At 43.4% G+C, this 18,013-nt stretch overlaps 2 protein-coding genes across 2 annotated transcripts; one reads left to right on the top strand and one right to left on the bottom strand.

The window, feature by feature from the left end:
• The first annotated feature begins 9,384 nt into the window (after positions 1 to 9,384).
• Positions 9,385 to 9,852, top strand: LOC109457796 (translationally-controlled tumor protein-like). Its single transcript, XM_088796831.1, has one exon. The coding sequence runs from the start codon at positions 9,409 to 9,411 to the stop codon at positions 9,850 to 9,852; it is 444 nt and encodes a 147-aa protein (XP_088652957.1). The 5' UTR covers positions 9,385 to 9,408.
• LOC141570637 (semaphorin-7A-like) lies at positions 9,756 to 10,878 on the bottom strand. Its single transcript, XM_074328283.2, has 2 exons — positions 10,565 to 10,878; positions 9,756 to 10,047 (listed from the first exon to the last, which is right to left on the bottom strand). The coding sequence occupies exons 1-2, from the start codon at positions 10,734 to 10,736 to the stop codon at positions 9,950 to 9,952; spliced, it is 270 nt and encodes an 89-aa protein (XP_074184384.1). The 5' UTR covers positions 10,737 to 10,878; the 3' UTR covers positions 9,756 to 9,949.
• Between the last annotated feature and the right edge of the window lie 7,135 nt (positions 10,879 to 18,013).

Raw genomic sequence — 18,013 nt, forward strand, 5'->3', positions numbered from 1 at the left:
CGTTATGTGAATTTAACTACAGTTAAATGTTACGTTATGTGTATTTGACTACAGTTAGAACTAAAAAAAAAAAAGCAGGTAAATGAGTCTATGGTGATAAAAGGATAGTCACCTTGGGGGAGAGACACTGACTGAGAAGGTGGCTAAAAGGGGCGCTGCTGATATGTCTATTTCTTGAGCTGGAGGTGGCTGCCTGGGTGAGTTCACCAGCTGTACACTCAGGACTTACAGACTTTCATGTTGCTGGGGGACATAATGGGGATGTGTTGCCCAGACTCCCCTTCAAGGAAGGCCCAGCTGCCCAGCTGCAGGGAGACTGGTCAGCAGTTAGTCCCCAGCTGTCAGCTGCTTCAGAGCCTTCAGAGCCATCTTGCCTGAGGTCATATCCTTGCTGGAACAGCCTGCATCTGGTGACTGACCAAAGTAGGGATGTGAGGTCCAGCCACATAGCCTCGATGCTGGACAACTGCGATGGGACTTCTCACCCCAGTGACCTGACAACTGGCTGAGACTTGCTGGTGCTCTTGGCACAGGTGGACTTTCCCTCTGCCCCACCCTGCTTTTGCTCCCTTCCTTTCACAGGTGTGGGTCTCTACTAAGCACTGTGCATCCTAAACTCTTTTTCTTGAGAACTTGACCTTTGACAGTTGGTACCAGAAGTGAACGAGAAAACAGCTGATAAGATGGGGTTTTGGGGACAGGATCACCACCCATTTGACAGCAAGGGCTCCAATACTAGAGGTAGGTCAGAACACAGACAACCAGTAGTGAATTGGGAGAGTGGACCAATAGAATAGAATGTTCTAGACAGATGGACAATGTGTCAGATGCTTGAGGTACATGGAGGGAATCGTAGCTATAAGGATGATGGAACTGGAGCTCCTTGCTAAGCTCCATGGATGTGCTACAGGATAATGAACAACTTAGGGTCAGTAACAAGCAACTGAAAGCCAGACATGAAAATTAGAGGGCCTCTGTGGTTCATACAAGGAGCCCACGTCTCCTACAGTGGGAGGGGGTGGAGAAGTCAAGGGTTTTCTAGTCTGAGTGACTGACTTCAAAGACAGTTAAATGCCCAAGTGAGGCAGATGTCTTATGCTAAAGTTAGGATCCTGGTTGGAAACACCTGGGACCCTGACACGTGGAACAGATTTCAGCGTGGATACCCCTGAAGATTTTGATGCCACTAATTCCTCTGACCTTTCTGGGCCTTCAGAAGTGGCCCACTCCTCCGTGGGAAGAGCCAGCACTCCGTCTCTTCTGGGAGAAAATGCAAACCCGTCTCCCTCACAAAGAACAGGTGACCCCTCAGGATGTGCCAAGCTCCCCTCCTAGCTGCTCGGCCTATACTAGGTTAGCTGCAGCATAACCCAGCCAGGGAAGTGCTGGGCTTGCTGAAGGAGGAAAGGGACTGTACCCCATAGGAGTGGCAAGGCCCAGCCAGCATGTACTGAGGGTACACATGGTACGGAATTCTAGGGGTACTCGATGAAGGGGGAAGGAACATAAAATTAGAAAGGGAAGAGTCTATTGACCTGAGATCCCTCTCTTGAGTTACAGAATTCAATATCCTGGCAAGAGTCAGGAGAGTTGGTGGGAACTCATGACTAGGATACATCCTAGAACCATGGAAAAAGTTGATGCGCTAAGGCAAGCACACCACCTGGCCTGTTCAGGTTCTCCAGGCCGTGTAGGAGACACCGAGGGAGACTGCTCCAAGGCTGACAGCTTTGACTGAGGCTGGCCCCGAGCACAGGGGATCCCTTCCATCCCAGAAGGGCCAGCAGTTCCCTTTCAGGAACTGACACATATCCCAGGGATGGGTTGCCTTTCCTGCCCGAGGGGTCAGCCAGCACCACTCACTGCGGGCTTATGGACTATTTGATCCACTATCCTGGGTCCCACAGAACTGTAGCAGACCAGGGGCCACTTTACAGCAAAGGAGTTGTGGGAGTAGGCCCATGACCACGGCATTACTGGTCATATCCTGTACTGTACCCGATGCAAGCAGACGCTGGCCTGGGACAGCACTGGGACAGGCTACCAAAGCACAGCTGCGCAGAGGCAGTACTCCTTAGGACATGCACTGAATCACTGTGACAGGAGTGCTATGCCACAAGTGTGTGGAATTATGCCGGAATGGATAGCATGGATCAGTGGGATGGGTGATCAGAAATGGGCTTTCCATGCCCACTACTCCTTTCTTTCTAGAAATACACGCTTTCGTTCTTTCTATAAGTTGACAATTATTTTGTATTGAGGTATGTATATGTGTACACAAAAATGTAAATTTAAATTGTACCTGTGCAATTTTGTTTCATGTTTCTTCCTCCCCCACTGGATCAGTAGTCAAAACAAGATATTTTTCCTTTCTTTTTATTTTGAAATAATTCCAAACTTACAGAAGAATCACAAGACTAGTGCAAAGAACTTTTTTGTCCTGAGCCATTTAAGAGTATGTTGCCAGCATATGAAGGTCGGGCAATTAAGTTCACGAACTCATCCTAGAAAAGGTGCTACATTCCTCATTGCTGAGTATCACTACGGTCACCCTTGAAGTCCTCCCCTTGAGAAGCTCTGCACCGACGCCAGTGCCTAGTCCACCCTTGAAAGCAATTTTGGAACTCTTTTCTGGGATTGCCATCAGAGCTGTCATCATATTATCCCTGACGTCCTGAATGTCATCAAAATGTCTTCCTTTCAATATTTCCTTTATTTTCGGGTGAAGAAAGAAGTCATTGGGGGCCAGATCAGGTGAGTAGGGAGGGTGTTCCAATACAGTTATTTGTTTACTGGCTAAAAACTCCCTCACAGACAGTGCCATGTGAGCTGGTGCGTTGTCGTGATGCAAGATCCATGAATTGGTGAAAAGTTCAGGTTGTCTAACTTTCATGCAGCCTTTTCAGCACTTCCAAATAGTGAAGTTAGTTAACTGTTTGTCCAGCTGGTACAAATTCATAATGAATAATCCCTCTGATATAAAAAAAGTTAGCAACATTGTTGCAACAAGTTTGCAAACTTAATTGTCACACATCATATGCCCTGTCAATCACACAAATACTTTACTGTGTGTATTTCCTACAAATACAACTTTCTCTTCCATGATGAGTACAACACAAGCATCAAAACCAGGATGCTGACAATGACACTTCTCTACAATCTAACCCACAGAACCCATTTGAGTTTTACCAATTGTCTCAACAACGTCCTTGCAAAAGAATCTAACCCAGGAGTACACCTTGCTTTGGTTTTCATCCCTCTTTAGTTTCTTTTAGTCTGGAACATTTCCTCAGTCTTGCCTTGAGCTTCATGACCACTTTTGATAACAGGCCACTTATTTTGTCGAATGTCCCTTTATCTGGGTTTGTCTGATGTGTCCTCACCTCTAGATTCAAGTTACGAACTTTAGCAGGAATATCACGGAAGTGGTTCTGTGTTCTTTCCCTTGCATCCTACCAGGTGGGGCATAATTCAATTTGTTGCATGAATTGTGATGTTAACTTTGGTTACTTGATTAATTTGATTACGACGGTCTCCGCCAGGCTTCTAAGCTCTCAGAATCTAAGATCTGGGTGCTAAGTGGGCTCCCTGCTTTAGGATGTCGCTGCTTCTAGCTGCTCTCAGAGGACAGGTCTAGGGAACACATGTTTTATACACACATACACTTACACATATATCCTTACCTATTTATATCAAGTGAAAACCATTCCTATTCCAGTCCAACACCATAGGGATTTTCCAGTTTCTCCATTACTCTATTTGTCCTTACATTTTTGATACTGAGAAACTTGACTTCCATTATCCTATTATCATCAAAATACTGTATTTACTTCTTCGATCAGTCCCCTGGTGTCCTCTGTGTCACCACTGTGCTGCCCTGTCATCAACTCCCTCCTCACCTGACTTGAACTCTGATATTGTCAGCTGGGCGGCTGCTGCCCCACCCCCATACCCCTGGGGAAACCCAGCTGTGCTTGGGCTCCCACACCTCACTCAACCACCACGGATCCCCATCTCCCCACATGGACTCCTCCTTGCTCGGCTTGGGCCCAGCCAGGAAACGGGATTTTTTAAAGGAAAGGGACTAAGAACGTGCACTATCAATTCTGACTGGGATGGAATCAGTCATACATCTTCACTGAGGCATGAGGGCAAAATTAACAGTATTTGAACTTATGTTAGGGTTCTGAAAGTATCAACTACATTTCAGCATTGAATCTACTTGGCACTCATTTTGTAAATAGTATCAAATGGGGGTCCAATTTTTCCTGGTAAATAATACCAGCACCATTTATTATATAATCATCCCTTTCCCACAGAATTAAAATTTCACCTTTTATGTGTTATATTCTTGCAAAGAGATACCTCTTCCTGGATTTTCTAGTCTGTTACACTGGTTCATCTGTCTATGCCTATGCCAATATCATATGGATTTCATTATGGTAGTTTTATAGTGTCTTCTGATATCTGGAAGCCCTTAATGTATTCTTCCTACATTTATTGGCTATTCACAGGTACTTTATTTTTTCCAAATGAATTTTAAGATAATTTAATCCAATTAAAAAGAAATCTGTGGGGGCCGGCCTGGTGGCTCAGGCGGTTGGAGCTCCGTGCTCCTAACTCTGAGGGCTGCTGGTTCGATTCCCACATGGGCCAGTGGGCTCTCAACCACAAGGTTGCCGGTTCAATTCCTTGAGTCCCACAAGGGATGGTGGGCTGCGCCCCCTGCAACTAAGATTGAACAAGGCACCTTGAGCTGAGCTGCCACTGAGCTTCCAGATGGCTCAGTTGGTTGGAGTGCATCCTCTCAACCACAAGGTTGCCGGTTCGACTCCCGCAAGGGATGGTGGGCTGTGCCCCTGCAACTAGTAACAGCAACTGGCCCTGGAGCTGAGCTGCGCCCTCCACAACTAAGACTGAAAGGACAACAACTTAACTTGGAAAAAAGAAGTCCTGGAAGTATACACTGTTCCCCAATAAAGTCCTGTTCCCCTTTCCCCAATAAAATCTTAAAAAAAAAAAATCTGTGGGGATTATAATTGGAATTTTATTATTTTTATGTACATTTGTGGAGTTGATCGTTTTGTGACATCAAATTTTGATATCGAAGAATGAAACAACAAAGGCCATATAATGCCTACTCGTTGCTCAGATCTTGCTACGTTTATTTATTCAGAAAAATTCTGAGCGCCTACTACATGCTAAGCACTGCTCTAGCTGGGAATACAACTGAACAAAACAGACAAGTTTCTTGCCATTTTGAAATATATATTCTAGTAGGAGGACACAGGTAATACACACATAACATACGAGGGTATATAACAAGTAAATAAGCAACATGTCAGATGGTGTTAAATGCTATGGCAAAAAAATGAACCCAGCTTTTCATGAAGGGGCGCCGAAAGCGAAGAAGGAAGCCCCTGCCCCTCCCAAAGCCTAAGCCAAAGCAAAGGCTCTGAAGGCAAAGCAAGCTGTGCTGAAAGGACAGCCGCACAAAAAAGAAGATCCGGACGTCACCCACCTTCCCGAGGCCCAAGACACTGCGGCTCCGAAGGCAGCCTAAATATCCTGGGAAGAGCGCCCCCAGGAGAAACGAGCTTGATTACTGTCATCATCAAATTCCCCCTAATGCCCGAGTCAGCATGAGGAAGATAGAAGCCAACAATCTACTTGTGTTCATTGTGGATGTCAAGGCCAACAAGCACTGGATCAGACAGGCTGGAAAGAAGCTCTGTGACATTGACGCGTCCAAGGTCAACACCCTGATCAGGCCCGATGGAGAGACGCAGGCATATGTTCGGTTGGCTCCTGACTATGATGCTTTGGATGTTGCCAACAAAATGGGATCATCTAAACTGAGTCCAGCGGGCTAATTCTAAATACAAAATTTTTTCGCAAAAAAAAAAAAAAAAAAAATCCAGTTGAATTGTAGGAGGAAGGCTGTTTTCTTCTTTTTTTTGGGTGACCAGGTGATGAGGTGACATTAGGTGACATTTGAGTATAGTTGTGAAGGAGTAAGCCATTTGTTCAAGGTAGAAGAGATAGCAAATGCAAGGCGGGGCGTGCTTGCTGTGTCCTACTTGCAGAGGAAGAGCAAGCAGCCTGGTGCGGCTACACCGGAGTGAGGGAAGGGTAGACCGGTGGGGGAGTGGGGGGAATGAGGACTTTGGCTTTAACTCTGAGTGAGAAGGAAAGTTACTCCTGAGTTGTTGTTTTTAAAATAAATTTTCCTGGGGAATACTGGGGAACGGTGTGTTTCTCCAGTGCCCATCAGCTCCAAGTCAATCTATGTAGTTGTGGCGCAGCTCAGCTCCAAGTGCAGTGACCATTTTCAACCTTTAGTTGCAGGGAGCATAGCCCACGATCTCATGTGGGAATCGAACCAGCAACCCTATTGTTCAGAGCTCGGCCTCCAGCCAACTGAGCCATCCGGCCTCCGCCTCCTGAGTTTTGAGCAGAGAAGTGACACAATCTGATGAAGGTTTTAAAAGATCATTCTGGTGGACAGGGGTGGAAGGAGGGAGACCAATTGGGATAATTCTTGCCTGAAACGATGGTGGTTTGGATCAGAGTGGTAGAGGATTCAGATCGGCCTGACTGAAGTGCCACCATAGTCCACTAGAGGGCACTACACACATGTCTCGGTGAGGCTGAGCGGTGTGAAAGCCGGTCCTTTCTTCATCCTCCCATAAAGACAGGTTGTGAAATCTACATACGTAACAGCCACCCCTCCCCCTTTGCTACTAGAACTTAGGTTTTATTCGGGACTGTGGTGTTCCCAGCCTCAAAGGATGACTCATGATGGTATAAGCACCATCTCCAACCCCATGATGGCTATCATCTAATGTCATAAACTTCCTTTCCTTCCGGGACACTCCAATCTCCCCATCAACCCTTCCTCCGACATGCGTGCATGTATCAAGTAGTGAATTAAGGTAGGTCTGGGAAAACAGGTTTGCTGACTGTGACTATGAAGGGAGTCCATTCTTTGACATTATTTCTTATGGGATCATTGCCTTTTCCCCCCCTTTCTTCCCCCCCACCCCCGACTCCAGTTCAAGCCACTGTTTCTCAGTCTATCTGTGTAAGACACAGCTCCCTGGCCCATGTGGTATTATGAGCCTTGCGCTCCCCCCAGCTGAGGCAGTCGGTCACTAGTCGTTGGTCGGCAGCACACACAGCAGCCGTGGCAGCTCATGCCAACCTCTAGCTGCTCAGGGCAGCTCAGCTCCAGGGAGAGCTGTTGTTCACAATCTTAGCTATAAAGGGCGCAGCTCACTGGCCCATGTGGGAATCAAACTGGTGGCATTAGGAGCACAGCGCTCCAACCACCTGAGCCACTCGGCGGGCCCCCAAGTTGTTTTCTTATAGGGAGATTGTTCTCATCGGAGACTGGAATGCTTGGCAATTCTGGTTCATAGTATGAACTAATATATCAGCATTCTGATTTTTACATTAATTGCTGACTCGTGTTTGCAAAAGCTCTTTTCTGAGTCTGTGTGGCTGAGAACTAGACCTTGAAGTCCTGGTGTTTCCAAGATATCGGACAACTTATAAGTCTATGAGCAACCAGCCAATGGGTTTCCTTTGAAGACCCCATGTTGCCTTGTAGCCAACCCATCACCTACTTCTGGGGTATTGGTTTGAGGCTTCACAGAGTTCGGTGTCTTATGCTGGCATCCCACTGTATCATTCCTTGATGTTGATAAAGCTGGGTTTAAGCTGATGCAAAATTCTTTTTTTATCTTCAGGATCCCTTGCTGTGAGCCTCGCTGCTCTTCCAATCCTACAGTAGAAGAGTCTATGAGGCACAAACTTGAGTCTTACATGAGAAGATACTTCATAAAAGAGAATATTCAAATGTTGATATGAAAAGATACTCATGCTCATTAGTCATAAGGAATATGTAAATTAAAACTAAAATGAGATACTACTCCATACCTATCAGAAAAACAAAATCAAAGGGATTGACAGTACCAAGTATTGACAAGGATGTAGAGAAAGTAGGACTCATGCATTTCTGCTGGAGTATAAATTGCTACAGCTACTGGGGAAGTCAGTTTGGCAATATGTACTAAGCTGAATATACACTTATTTTATATCCTGGCAGTTTTACTCCTAGCTATGTATACAACAGAAAGTATATATATGCTCATGAAATATAAGAATATTCATTGCAGCATTATTCCTGATAGTTTGAACTGGGAAACCCAAATGCACATGAATATAGAATAAATACATTGTGTTATATCCATACCATGCTATAATATAGAGCAATTAAAATGAAGGCACTATTGCTGTTTAAAATAATCTGGAAGAATCTTATTAATATAATGTTGAGAGAAAGAAGCGAGACACAGAAGACTATGTATGGTCTGATTGCATTTCGAAGTTCAAAATCAGGCAAAAACCAACCTATGGTGTTGGAAGTCAACACAATGGTTACCTTTGGAGGAGGTGGTGGGGAATGACTGCTATTAATGGTCTAGGTTTCGATCTGGGCAACCTCTGGCAACTGCCATTATACTTTCTGTCTCTATTATTTTAAATACTCTAGGTACTTCACATAAATGGATTCTTATATTTTTGGGTGTGACTGGCTTATGTCACTTAGCATAATGGGTAACAGGGTTTTTAGTCTCTCTGGATCCCCATTCAAAAACAGATAGAACAACTGGGGATCAAAACCAAAAACCCAAGGACAATGTTTATAACAAAACTTGGTGCTGTGGGGTGTGAGGGTGATTTTGCTGCCACATCTGTCACGCCATTGATCCCAGGGTTGATTTGGCTGGTTAGGAGAGGCACCCCCTTCCTCCCTCACCACTCCATGTGCATCCCTACAGAAGGACGAACTTCCCTGACAGAGGAGAGAACCATTCTTCTGTCGAGGGTATAGGAGTAGCTGCACTCCCCCTGCTAGAATCTCAAGGTCCATTTGTAGGAGACATAGGGTAGTCAAGCTCCCAAGATTCAAGACACATCCAAATGAGGCATTGCATGTGGCAGTTTGCTTTTCTTAACAAACTCAAAAACTATGGTTTTTCTGCCTGCTCCCCCCCGCCCCCTTAGTTCCACTCAAGCTGGATGGCGCTTGCTCCCAGCTCCGGCTCCTGCTCAGCCAGCACCGCCCTCCTTGTCTCCTTTCAGCCGTCATGATCCTCTACAGCAGGGGTGTCTAAACTGCAGCCCGCGGGCCAACTGCGGCCCACAATCCATTTTTAATTGGCCCACAGCAAATTCCAAAAATACATTTAGTTTACTTAAATAAACCAGGTGAGGCAATATGTACTTTACCTCGAGAGAGTGGCCCGGCTGTTTGTGTATTTTACCGCATATGGCCCTCGGTGAAAAACATTGAAAAAAGTTTGGACACCCCTGCTCTACAGGGAGCTCATCAGCCATGAGATGTTCTCCCATATTTGCAAAATCCAGGAGATTGTGGACGGGCTGTGTCTGGAAGTGGAGGGGAAGAGGGTCAGTAGGACAGAGGTTGGTGACATTGGTGACTCGCTCATTGGTGGCAATGCCTTCGCTGAAGGCCCGGAGGGCGAAGGTCCCGAAAGCACAGTAGTCACTGGTGTTGACGTGGTCATGAACCATCATTTGCAGGAAACCAGGTTCACAAAAGAAGCCTACAAGAAGTACATCAAAGATGACATGAAATCAATCAAAAGGAAACTTGAAGAACAGAGACCAGAAAGAGTCGCACCTTTTATGACAGGGACCACCGAACAAATTAAGCACATCCTTGCTCATTTCAAAATCCACCGGTTCTTTATTGGTGAAAACCTGAATCCAGATGGCACGGTTGCTCTGCTGGACTGCGGTTTGGATGGTGTGACCCCATAGGTGATTCTCTTTAACGGAAAAACGTTAACACAGTGGGCCAGTGGGATCCATCACCCGTCATCATCATAACTGGCAGCTGCTTTTCACCAGGAGGGGCTCATCCCTGGCACCGTGTCCCCAAAGGGCAGGCAGCCAGGCCGCTTACTGGGTGAAAGTCATCCTCCTCATCAGAGAGCCCCTCAAACAGGAAGCCACCTGGAGGAGGGAGAACAGATTTCAGGAGGAAGAACGGAAAGGCACAGGCGGAGCTCTAGAATCCCAGCTCACTCTCCAAATTCATATTTTCATCTCTCCCCTTGGAAAATTACAGGACAGATGCACTCACTCCCTGACTCAAACTGAGTTTCAGAGGAACACACTCTGCCAGCGCTATACATAGCTGCTGAGCAAAGCATTTCCTGGGCCATGCTGGGTCCTGAGGGACCTGCATTACGCTCTCTTGGGACTCACCTGGCATGTCCCCATACAAGCTGGCCCCTGCGAGGAGAGACTTAGCCGGGGCTCCGGCCGCGCCGCTCGCTCCCCGCAGCGTTCCAGCCGCTCCGGCGTGCCAGGGTGCACGCTCACACTCACCCAGACCCGCACGCGTCTTGCAAGGACAGCCGGGGACCCCCAGAGCCGCTCGCACGCACGCCCTCCGGTGCCTCACACTCCGCACCCGCTCGGCGCGGCGTCGGATCCCGCGCCCCGCCAGCTGCGCGGCGCCACCTACCTTTCCAGACAGTGGAGATGCGAGGTCCGTTCCTCGGGTGGCCTTGGGTGGTGGCGGCCACCCCGAGCAGCAGCAGTAGCAGCCGCAGCAGGAGCCCAGAACGAGCCAGCGGGCTGGGGACGCGGGCGCGCGGGATGCCGAGGGCGGCGCATCCAGGCGGAGGCGGTGTCATCCCGCAGCCCCGGAGCGACAGCGGCGAGCGGCAGAGACTGAGCCAGCACCGACCGCGGGGTTGATACCAGCACGAAGAGGCGGAGTCAAACGCCTGACCCCACCCCTGGCATCCTGTCTGCTCACGCCTCGTGCACCGCAGGCGCTGTGCCCGCTGGAAGAAAACTTCTGCCGGGCAATTCCACGGCAGAACCCGGAGAGGGGGTGGTGAGGCACAGGCACAAGGCCGCCTGGTGGTCTTCTGTCATCCGCGGCGGTCCCGGTCCCCTCTCAGAGCCTCAGACCCACTCCACCCAGCCCATGAGGGTTGGCCTAGGAGTCCGGGAGGACCCCTCAGAGGGTGCCTACAAGTCTACCGTTAAGCAACCTCACTAATGGCCAGCTCAGTGGTTTGGACCATGGAGGCTGTGGTTCTCCGAGGACAGGCTCTTAATGGACCACACTGCCAGCCTCTAAGCAGGAACAAGATGCTTTGGAAAGGTGGGGCAGAGGGTGGGTGAACTGTGGGGCGCACTGGGAATCCCGTCATTGCTCTGCTGTGGGAACACTGATAATTTTTCATCTTGGCCTGGCTCCCTCCCCTCCCTTCTCTCTTCTCCCCCTTCCCCAGCCTTCTGGGCTGCCTCCCCCCAGCCAGCTGGTGTGTGCTCAGAAAATCCAAACTCATTTCCAAGTCTACAGTAGAGGGGGATATAATTAAGAAGGCCCCCTTTATTATGTTGAGGTCGTTTCCTTCTATTGCTAATTTGTTTTTTATCTTGAAAGAGTGTTGAATATTGTCAATTTATTTTGTACATTGAGACACTCCAGTGTTTTTCCCCTCCATTTTGTTCATAAGGTGTATTATATTGACTGATTTTCATGTTGTACCATCCTTGCTTTCCAGGAACAAATCCCACTTGATCTAGTGTATAATCCTTTTAATAAGTTGCTGATTCTGTTAGTATTTTGTTCAGGGTTTTTTCATCAATGTTCATAAGGGATGTTGGTTTGTAGTTTTCTTTTCTTGTGGTGTCTTTGTCTGGCTTTGGTATTAGGGTAATCCTGCCCTTGTAAAATGAGTTAGGAAGTGTTCCCTCCTCTTCGATTTTTTGGAAAAGTTTGAAAAGGATTGGTACTAGTTTTTAAATATTTGATAGAATTCACCAGTGAAACCATCAGGTGTAGGACTTTTCTTTGTTGGTAGATTTTTGATTACTAACGAAATCACCTTACTAGTTATAGGTCTATTCAGATATTCTATTTCTGTGCTCTAGTCTTGGTAGGTTTTGTATTTCTAGGAATTTGTCCATTTCATCTAGGTTATCCAATTTGGAATACAATTGTTCAAAATAGTCACTTAGAATCCATTTTATTTCTGTAGAACTGGTAGTAATATCCCCACTTTCATTTGATATTAGTAATTTCAGTCTTCTCTCTCTTTTCTTAGCTCATCTAGCTAAAGGTTTGTCAATTTTCTTGATCTTTTCAAGGAACCAACTTTTGGATTTATTGAGTTTTTTCTATTGTTTTTCTCTACTCTATTTTATTTATCTCCCTTCTGCTAGCTTTGGGTTTAATTTTTTTTTCTAGTTTCTTAGTTAACTTTAGTTAGGTTTTTGATTTTATATTTTTTAAATTATAGTTGACATACAATATTATATTAGTTTCAGGTGTGCAACATAGTGATTTGACATTATATAACAAAATGATCATTGTGATAAGTCTAGTCACCATCTATCACATAATAACAAAGTGATATTATTGACTATATTCCCTATGCTGTGCATTACAACTCTGTGACTTATTTATTTTATAAATGGAACTTTGTACCTCTTAATTCCCTTTACCTTTTTCACCCATCCCCCACTTTCCTCCCCTCTGGCAACCATCAGTTTGTTCTGAGTCTGTTTCGGTTTTGTTTGTTCGTTTGTTTTTCAGATTCCACATATAAGTGAAATAATACAGGATTTTTCTTTGTCTTATTTCACTTAGCACAATACCCTCTAGGTCCATCTATGTTGTCACAAGTGGCAAAATTTCATTGTTTTTTTAATGGCTGAGCAATATCCCATTGTATATATGTACCACATCATCTTTATCCATCTGTCGATGGACAGTTGGGTTGCTTCCATATCTTGGGTATTGTAACTAAAGCTGCAGTGAATGGAGGAGTGAATATATCTTTTTGCATTAGTAGTTTAATTTTTTTCCCCCAGATACCCAGAAGTGGAATTACTGGGTTGTATGGTAGTTCTATTGTTAATTTTTTGAGGAACCTCCATACTGCTTTTTATAATGTCTGCACCATTTTATAATCCCACCTACAATGCATGAGGGTCTCCTTTTCTCCATGTCCTTGTCATCACTTATTTGTTGTCTTTCAATAATAGCCATCGGACAGGTGTGAGGTGATATCTCATTGTGGTTTTGATTGCATTTCCCTGATGATTAGTGATGTTGAGCATCTTTTCATGGTCTGTTGGCCATCTGTATGTCTTCTTTGGAGAAGTGTCCGTTCAGGTCCTCTGCCCATTTTTTAATTGGATTTTTCTGATGTTCTCTTGTATGAATTCTGTATATATTTTGCGTATTTTTATCAAATATATCATTGGCAAATATCTTCTCCCATTCAGTAGGTTGCCTTTTCATTTTGTTGATGGTTTCCTTCACTGTGCAAAAGCTTTTTGGTTTGATGTATTCCCATTTGTTTATTTTTGCTTCTGTTGCCCTTGCCCAAAGAGATTTTTTTTTTTAATGTAAAAATTTGTAGCTCTAAAATTTCCCTTTAGCATCACTTTTGCTGCAGCCCATAAGTTCTGGTATGTTGTGTTTTTGTTTCATTTGTCTCTAAGTATTTCCTAATTTCTCTTGTGATTTTTTTCTTTCATCCACTCGTTTGAAAGTTGTTTAATTTCCACAATTTTGTGCATTTTCCAGTTTTGCTTGTTAATTGATTTCTAACTTCATCCCATTGTGGTCAGAGAAGATACTTTGTATGATACTAATTTTTAAAAATCTGAGAATTTGTGGCCTAACATAGTTTATCCTGGGAAAATATCCCATATGCATTTGAGAAAAATATCTATATTGTTGTTATTGGGTAGAGTGTTCTGTGTATACCTATTAGTTGGTTTATTGTGTTTTTGTATTTATTAACCAAATTTGTTGGTTTATTATGTTAAGTCCTCTATTTCCTTACTCATATTTTGTATGGATGTGAGAGTCAGATATTGAAGTCTCCAACTAGAGCTGTCTATTTCTCCCTTTGATTTTGTCAACTTTTCTTATATTTTGATAGTCTGTCATTAGATACGTAAATGTTTACAACAATAATCATATATTCTTGTTGGTTGGCCCTTTTATTAATTTATAATGTTCTTCTTTTGTCTCTTGTAAACTTTTTAAATTTAAAGTCTATTTTGTCTGATATTAGTATAGCCATACCTGTTCCCTTTTGGTTTCTATTTGCATGCATTGTTTTTCTATCCTTTCACTTTAAATCTATTTGTGTCTTTGGACCTAAAATGGATCTCTTGTACATAGTATATGGTTGGATTCTACCAATTTCTGTCTTTTGATTGGAGAGTTTAATCCACGTACATTTAAAGTAATTACTGATATGAGGGGCCTGTCATTTTATGTTTTTATATCCCTTATAACTTTTTTCCCCCCCTCAGTTACTGCTTTATTGTTTTCTGTTTAGTTGATTTTTTGTAGTGAAACATTTAAGTTCTTTCTAATTTCCTTTAAAAATATTCTGTAGCTATTTTCTTTGTGGTTAACTTGAATTTATAGCAGCTTAACTTCAATAACATACAAAAACTCTGCTCCTTTATAGCCCTCCCCCACTCCTTTGTTGACGTCATAAGTTTACATTTTTATATCTTCTGTGCTCCAAAATATAAATCTTTAAAATGCATTAGTCTCTTAAATCATGTAGATAACAACAGGTAAGTTACAAACCAAAGTTATAATACTACTAGTTTTTAACCTAATGATTTATAAAAATTAAGTCTCTTAAATTATGTGGAAAACAAAAAGTGGAGTTACAACTACTGTTACTATAATACTAGCTTTTATAATTGCCCATGTATTAAGCTTTACTGAGATCTTAGCATTTCCTGAAGGGTGGGTCTAGGGGTAACAAACTCTCTTGGAATGTCTTAATTTCTTCCTCACTTTTGAAGGACAGTTTTACTGAATATGGGATTCTTGGTTGACAGCTTTTTTTCTTTTAGCACTTTGAATATATTGGCCTACTGTCTTCTGGCCTCCAAAGTTTCTGATGAGAAATCTGCTGATAATCATATTGAGTATCTCTAGTTTGTGATGATTTGTTTCTCTCTTACTGTTTTGAAAATTCCTTTATCTTTCAGTTTTGAAAATTTGATTATAACACATCATCTTGTGGGTCTCTTTGAAATAATCTCATTTGGACTTAGCTGAGCTTCTTGGATGTTTATATTCATGTATTTCATCAAATTTGGGCCGTTTTCAGCTGTTGTTTCTTCAAGTATTCTCTCGGCCCCTTTCTCTCTTCTCCTCTGGGTCTCCCACAATGTGTATATTGTTTCTCTTAATGGTGTCCCACAGGTCCCTTAGGCTCTGTTTGCTTCAATCTTTTTTCTTTTTGTTCCTTGGATGTGATAGGTTGTCCTTTGACAATGTTTAACCTGAAGTGTAGGATTAAGATCTTTCATTTTCCTATTTTCAAGTTTGTTGATCTTTTGCACCTTCAAATCTGCTTTTGAATCCCTGTAGTGACTTTTTTTTTTTTTTTTTTTTCAGTTATTGTACTTTTGAGCTCCAGAATTTCTCTTGGGTTTCTTTTTCAGGTTTTCTATATCTTTATTGGTACTTCTATTTTCATCATATATTGTTTTCTTGATTTTCTTTACATATTCCTCTGTTCTTTGAACATCTTTGACAGTTGTTTTTAAAGTCTTTGTCTAGTAGATTGGCCACCTGGTCTTTTTTCAGGGAGTTTCTGTTGATTTATTTTTTTCCTTTGAATGGGCCATACATTCCTGTTTTTATATGCCTCATGATTTTCTTTGTTGAAAATTGGAAGTTTGAATCTAATAATGTGGTATCTCTTCAAATCAGATTCTCCCCCTTCCCTACTATTTGCTGTTTTATTGTTATTGTTATATTTTATTCTCGTAGGTTGTTTCTTTGCCAATGCTTAACCTGAAGTGCAAGATTAAGATCTTTTCAGTTGTTTTCCAATCTTGTGCCTTTTCCTGGGCATACATGATCACTTTCTATTTTCCTTATATATGCAGTTGCTTTTGAATATCATAGTCTTTAATGTCTGGCTCCCAAGAGGGGAAAAAAAGAAAAAATAGAGGAGGGAGGGAAAGGGTGCTGGCATTTATTTATTTATTTAATGGGGGAAGGGGAACAGGAATTGATTGGGGAACAGTGTGTACTTCCAGGATTTTTTCCAAGTCAAGTTGTTGTCCTCTCAATCTTAGTTGCAGGGGGCGCAGCCCACCATCCCTTGCAAGAGTCAAGGAGTCGAACCGGCAACCTTGTGGTTGAGAGCCAACTGGCGCATGTGGGAATCGAACCGGCAGCCTTTGGCGTTAGGAGCACGGAGCTCCAACTGCCTGAGCCACTGGGCCAGCCCCAGGGTGCTGGCTTTTAAAATCCTCTGAAAGTCAGTCACTTCAGCCAGAAGCTGAAGGACTGGCAACAATGGGAGTGGTACAAAAACAGTGGCTGTCCTCCTTGTCTGTACTTGTGTGATCAGAAGAAATAATCAGTGATCAGAACACAGATCCCCAATACTTGTAGCACAGTGTCCTTTTAGCCCACCCTGGCTCCAGCAAGCTGCTCCTGGAATACATGCACAGCTGCCTGCCAAGGGGCCATGGGTGGGGGGTGGGTAAGTTCTACTGTGCTAAGCTGAACTTTACTCATATAAACTGAAATTTGCCACCCAACCCTCCTTGTTGAACTTGCTAGCCTTTAATACACTTCAGAGTTTATAACAGTTATGTCAGACAAATTTGGCCAGTGCAATTGTGTAGGTAGAGACAAATTCCTGGCTCTTCCTACTTTACCATCTTCTTGAAATCCTCCACACCTCCTTTTAAAAGTTCAGGAAAAGTAATTCCATGCAAAAATGAACAATAGAAAAAAAACCAAAGTCAAACCTCATATAAGGTTATTATGAGAAAAAAGAGAATAAGGAGAATTACATTCCTATAGACAATAAAAGCATAAGAATAAGACATGAGCAAGAAACAGATAAAACTATAAGCATTTATTTCAAATGAATGAAAAGATTTTAAGAAAATGGTGTAAGACTTGAAAGCACAACATCAATTAGAACTAGGAAAACTCAGAAATGAGGTGACAGAACTCAGGATAGAAAATTACAAAAAGAATAATATACAAAATGAAGTCTAAACCAAAAAAAGGAATCAATACAACAGATAATGGTAGAAGAGAAATATAAGGTGAAAAGGAAGAACATTTTTTTCTTTAAAAACTTTTTAAAAATTAGTTTCAGGTGTACAAAACAACATAGTGATTAGACATTTATATACCTCACATAGTGATAACCCCACTAAGTCTATTATCCATCTGACAACATACATAGTTTTGACTATGAATATTCCCTATGTTGTAGTTTATATCCCCATGATTATTTTTTTAATAGTTGACATTCAGTATTATTTTATATATTTCAGTACAGCCTATTAATTAGACATTTATATAATTTATTAAGTGACCCCCCCCCCCGGTGAGTCTAGTACTCATCTGATGTCGCCACGCAACAGCTTAACCGTTTTGTTTCCTTCTACCTGCCACCAAAGAAAGGAGAGTCTGTAAGATGGACCCTTTCAGGGACTTTGTGTTTGCACCTTATGCCTCCCTGTTTGGTCCCAGAAAGATGACTGGACAGTCAATGATGAGTAAGATTCCTCACGGAAGGAACAACTGAAGCCAGATGCAGTCACGTGGGGACCAACAGGAGAACCCCTGGGATTCACGGGGGTGGGCACAGCCCCCCACCTTCCTCAGGCTAAGGAAAGCCTCAGCCTCTGTGGCTGCATTCCTTCCCAAAACCTGCAAGGGAAGTGATTCAATGAGGTGCTCTCCCATCTATTCATATGCATATAGGTTTTGTCCCTTGGGAGGAAGTTGAGACCAGCTGCCTGCAGGCAAGGGTGATTGACTCTAATCGGTTTCCTATTATGATGTATAGGATTCACAGATCTTGAGATTAACAAGCTTTATCTCCTTTACTTCCCCACCGAACCAATAAAAGCTATTGTGCAGGCC

The sequence above is a fragment of the Rhinolophus sinicus genome, chromosome 3 (genome assembly GCF_057876585.1).
Source record: "Rhinolophus sinicus isolate RSI-liver-muscle chromosome 3, RSI-T2T, whole genome shotgun sequence".
Classification (NCBI taxonomy): domain Eukaryota; kingdom Metazoa; phylum Chordata; class Mammalia; order Chiroptera; family Rhinolophidae; genus Rhinolophus; species Rhinolophus sinicus.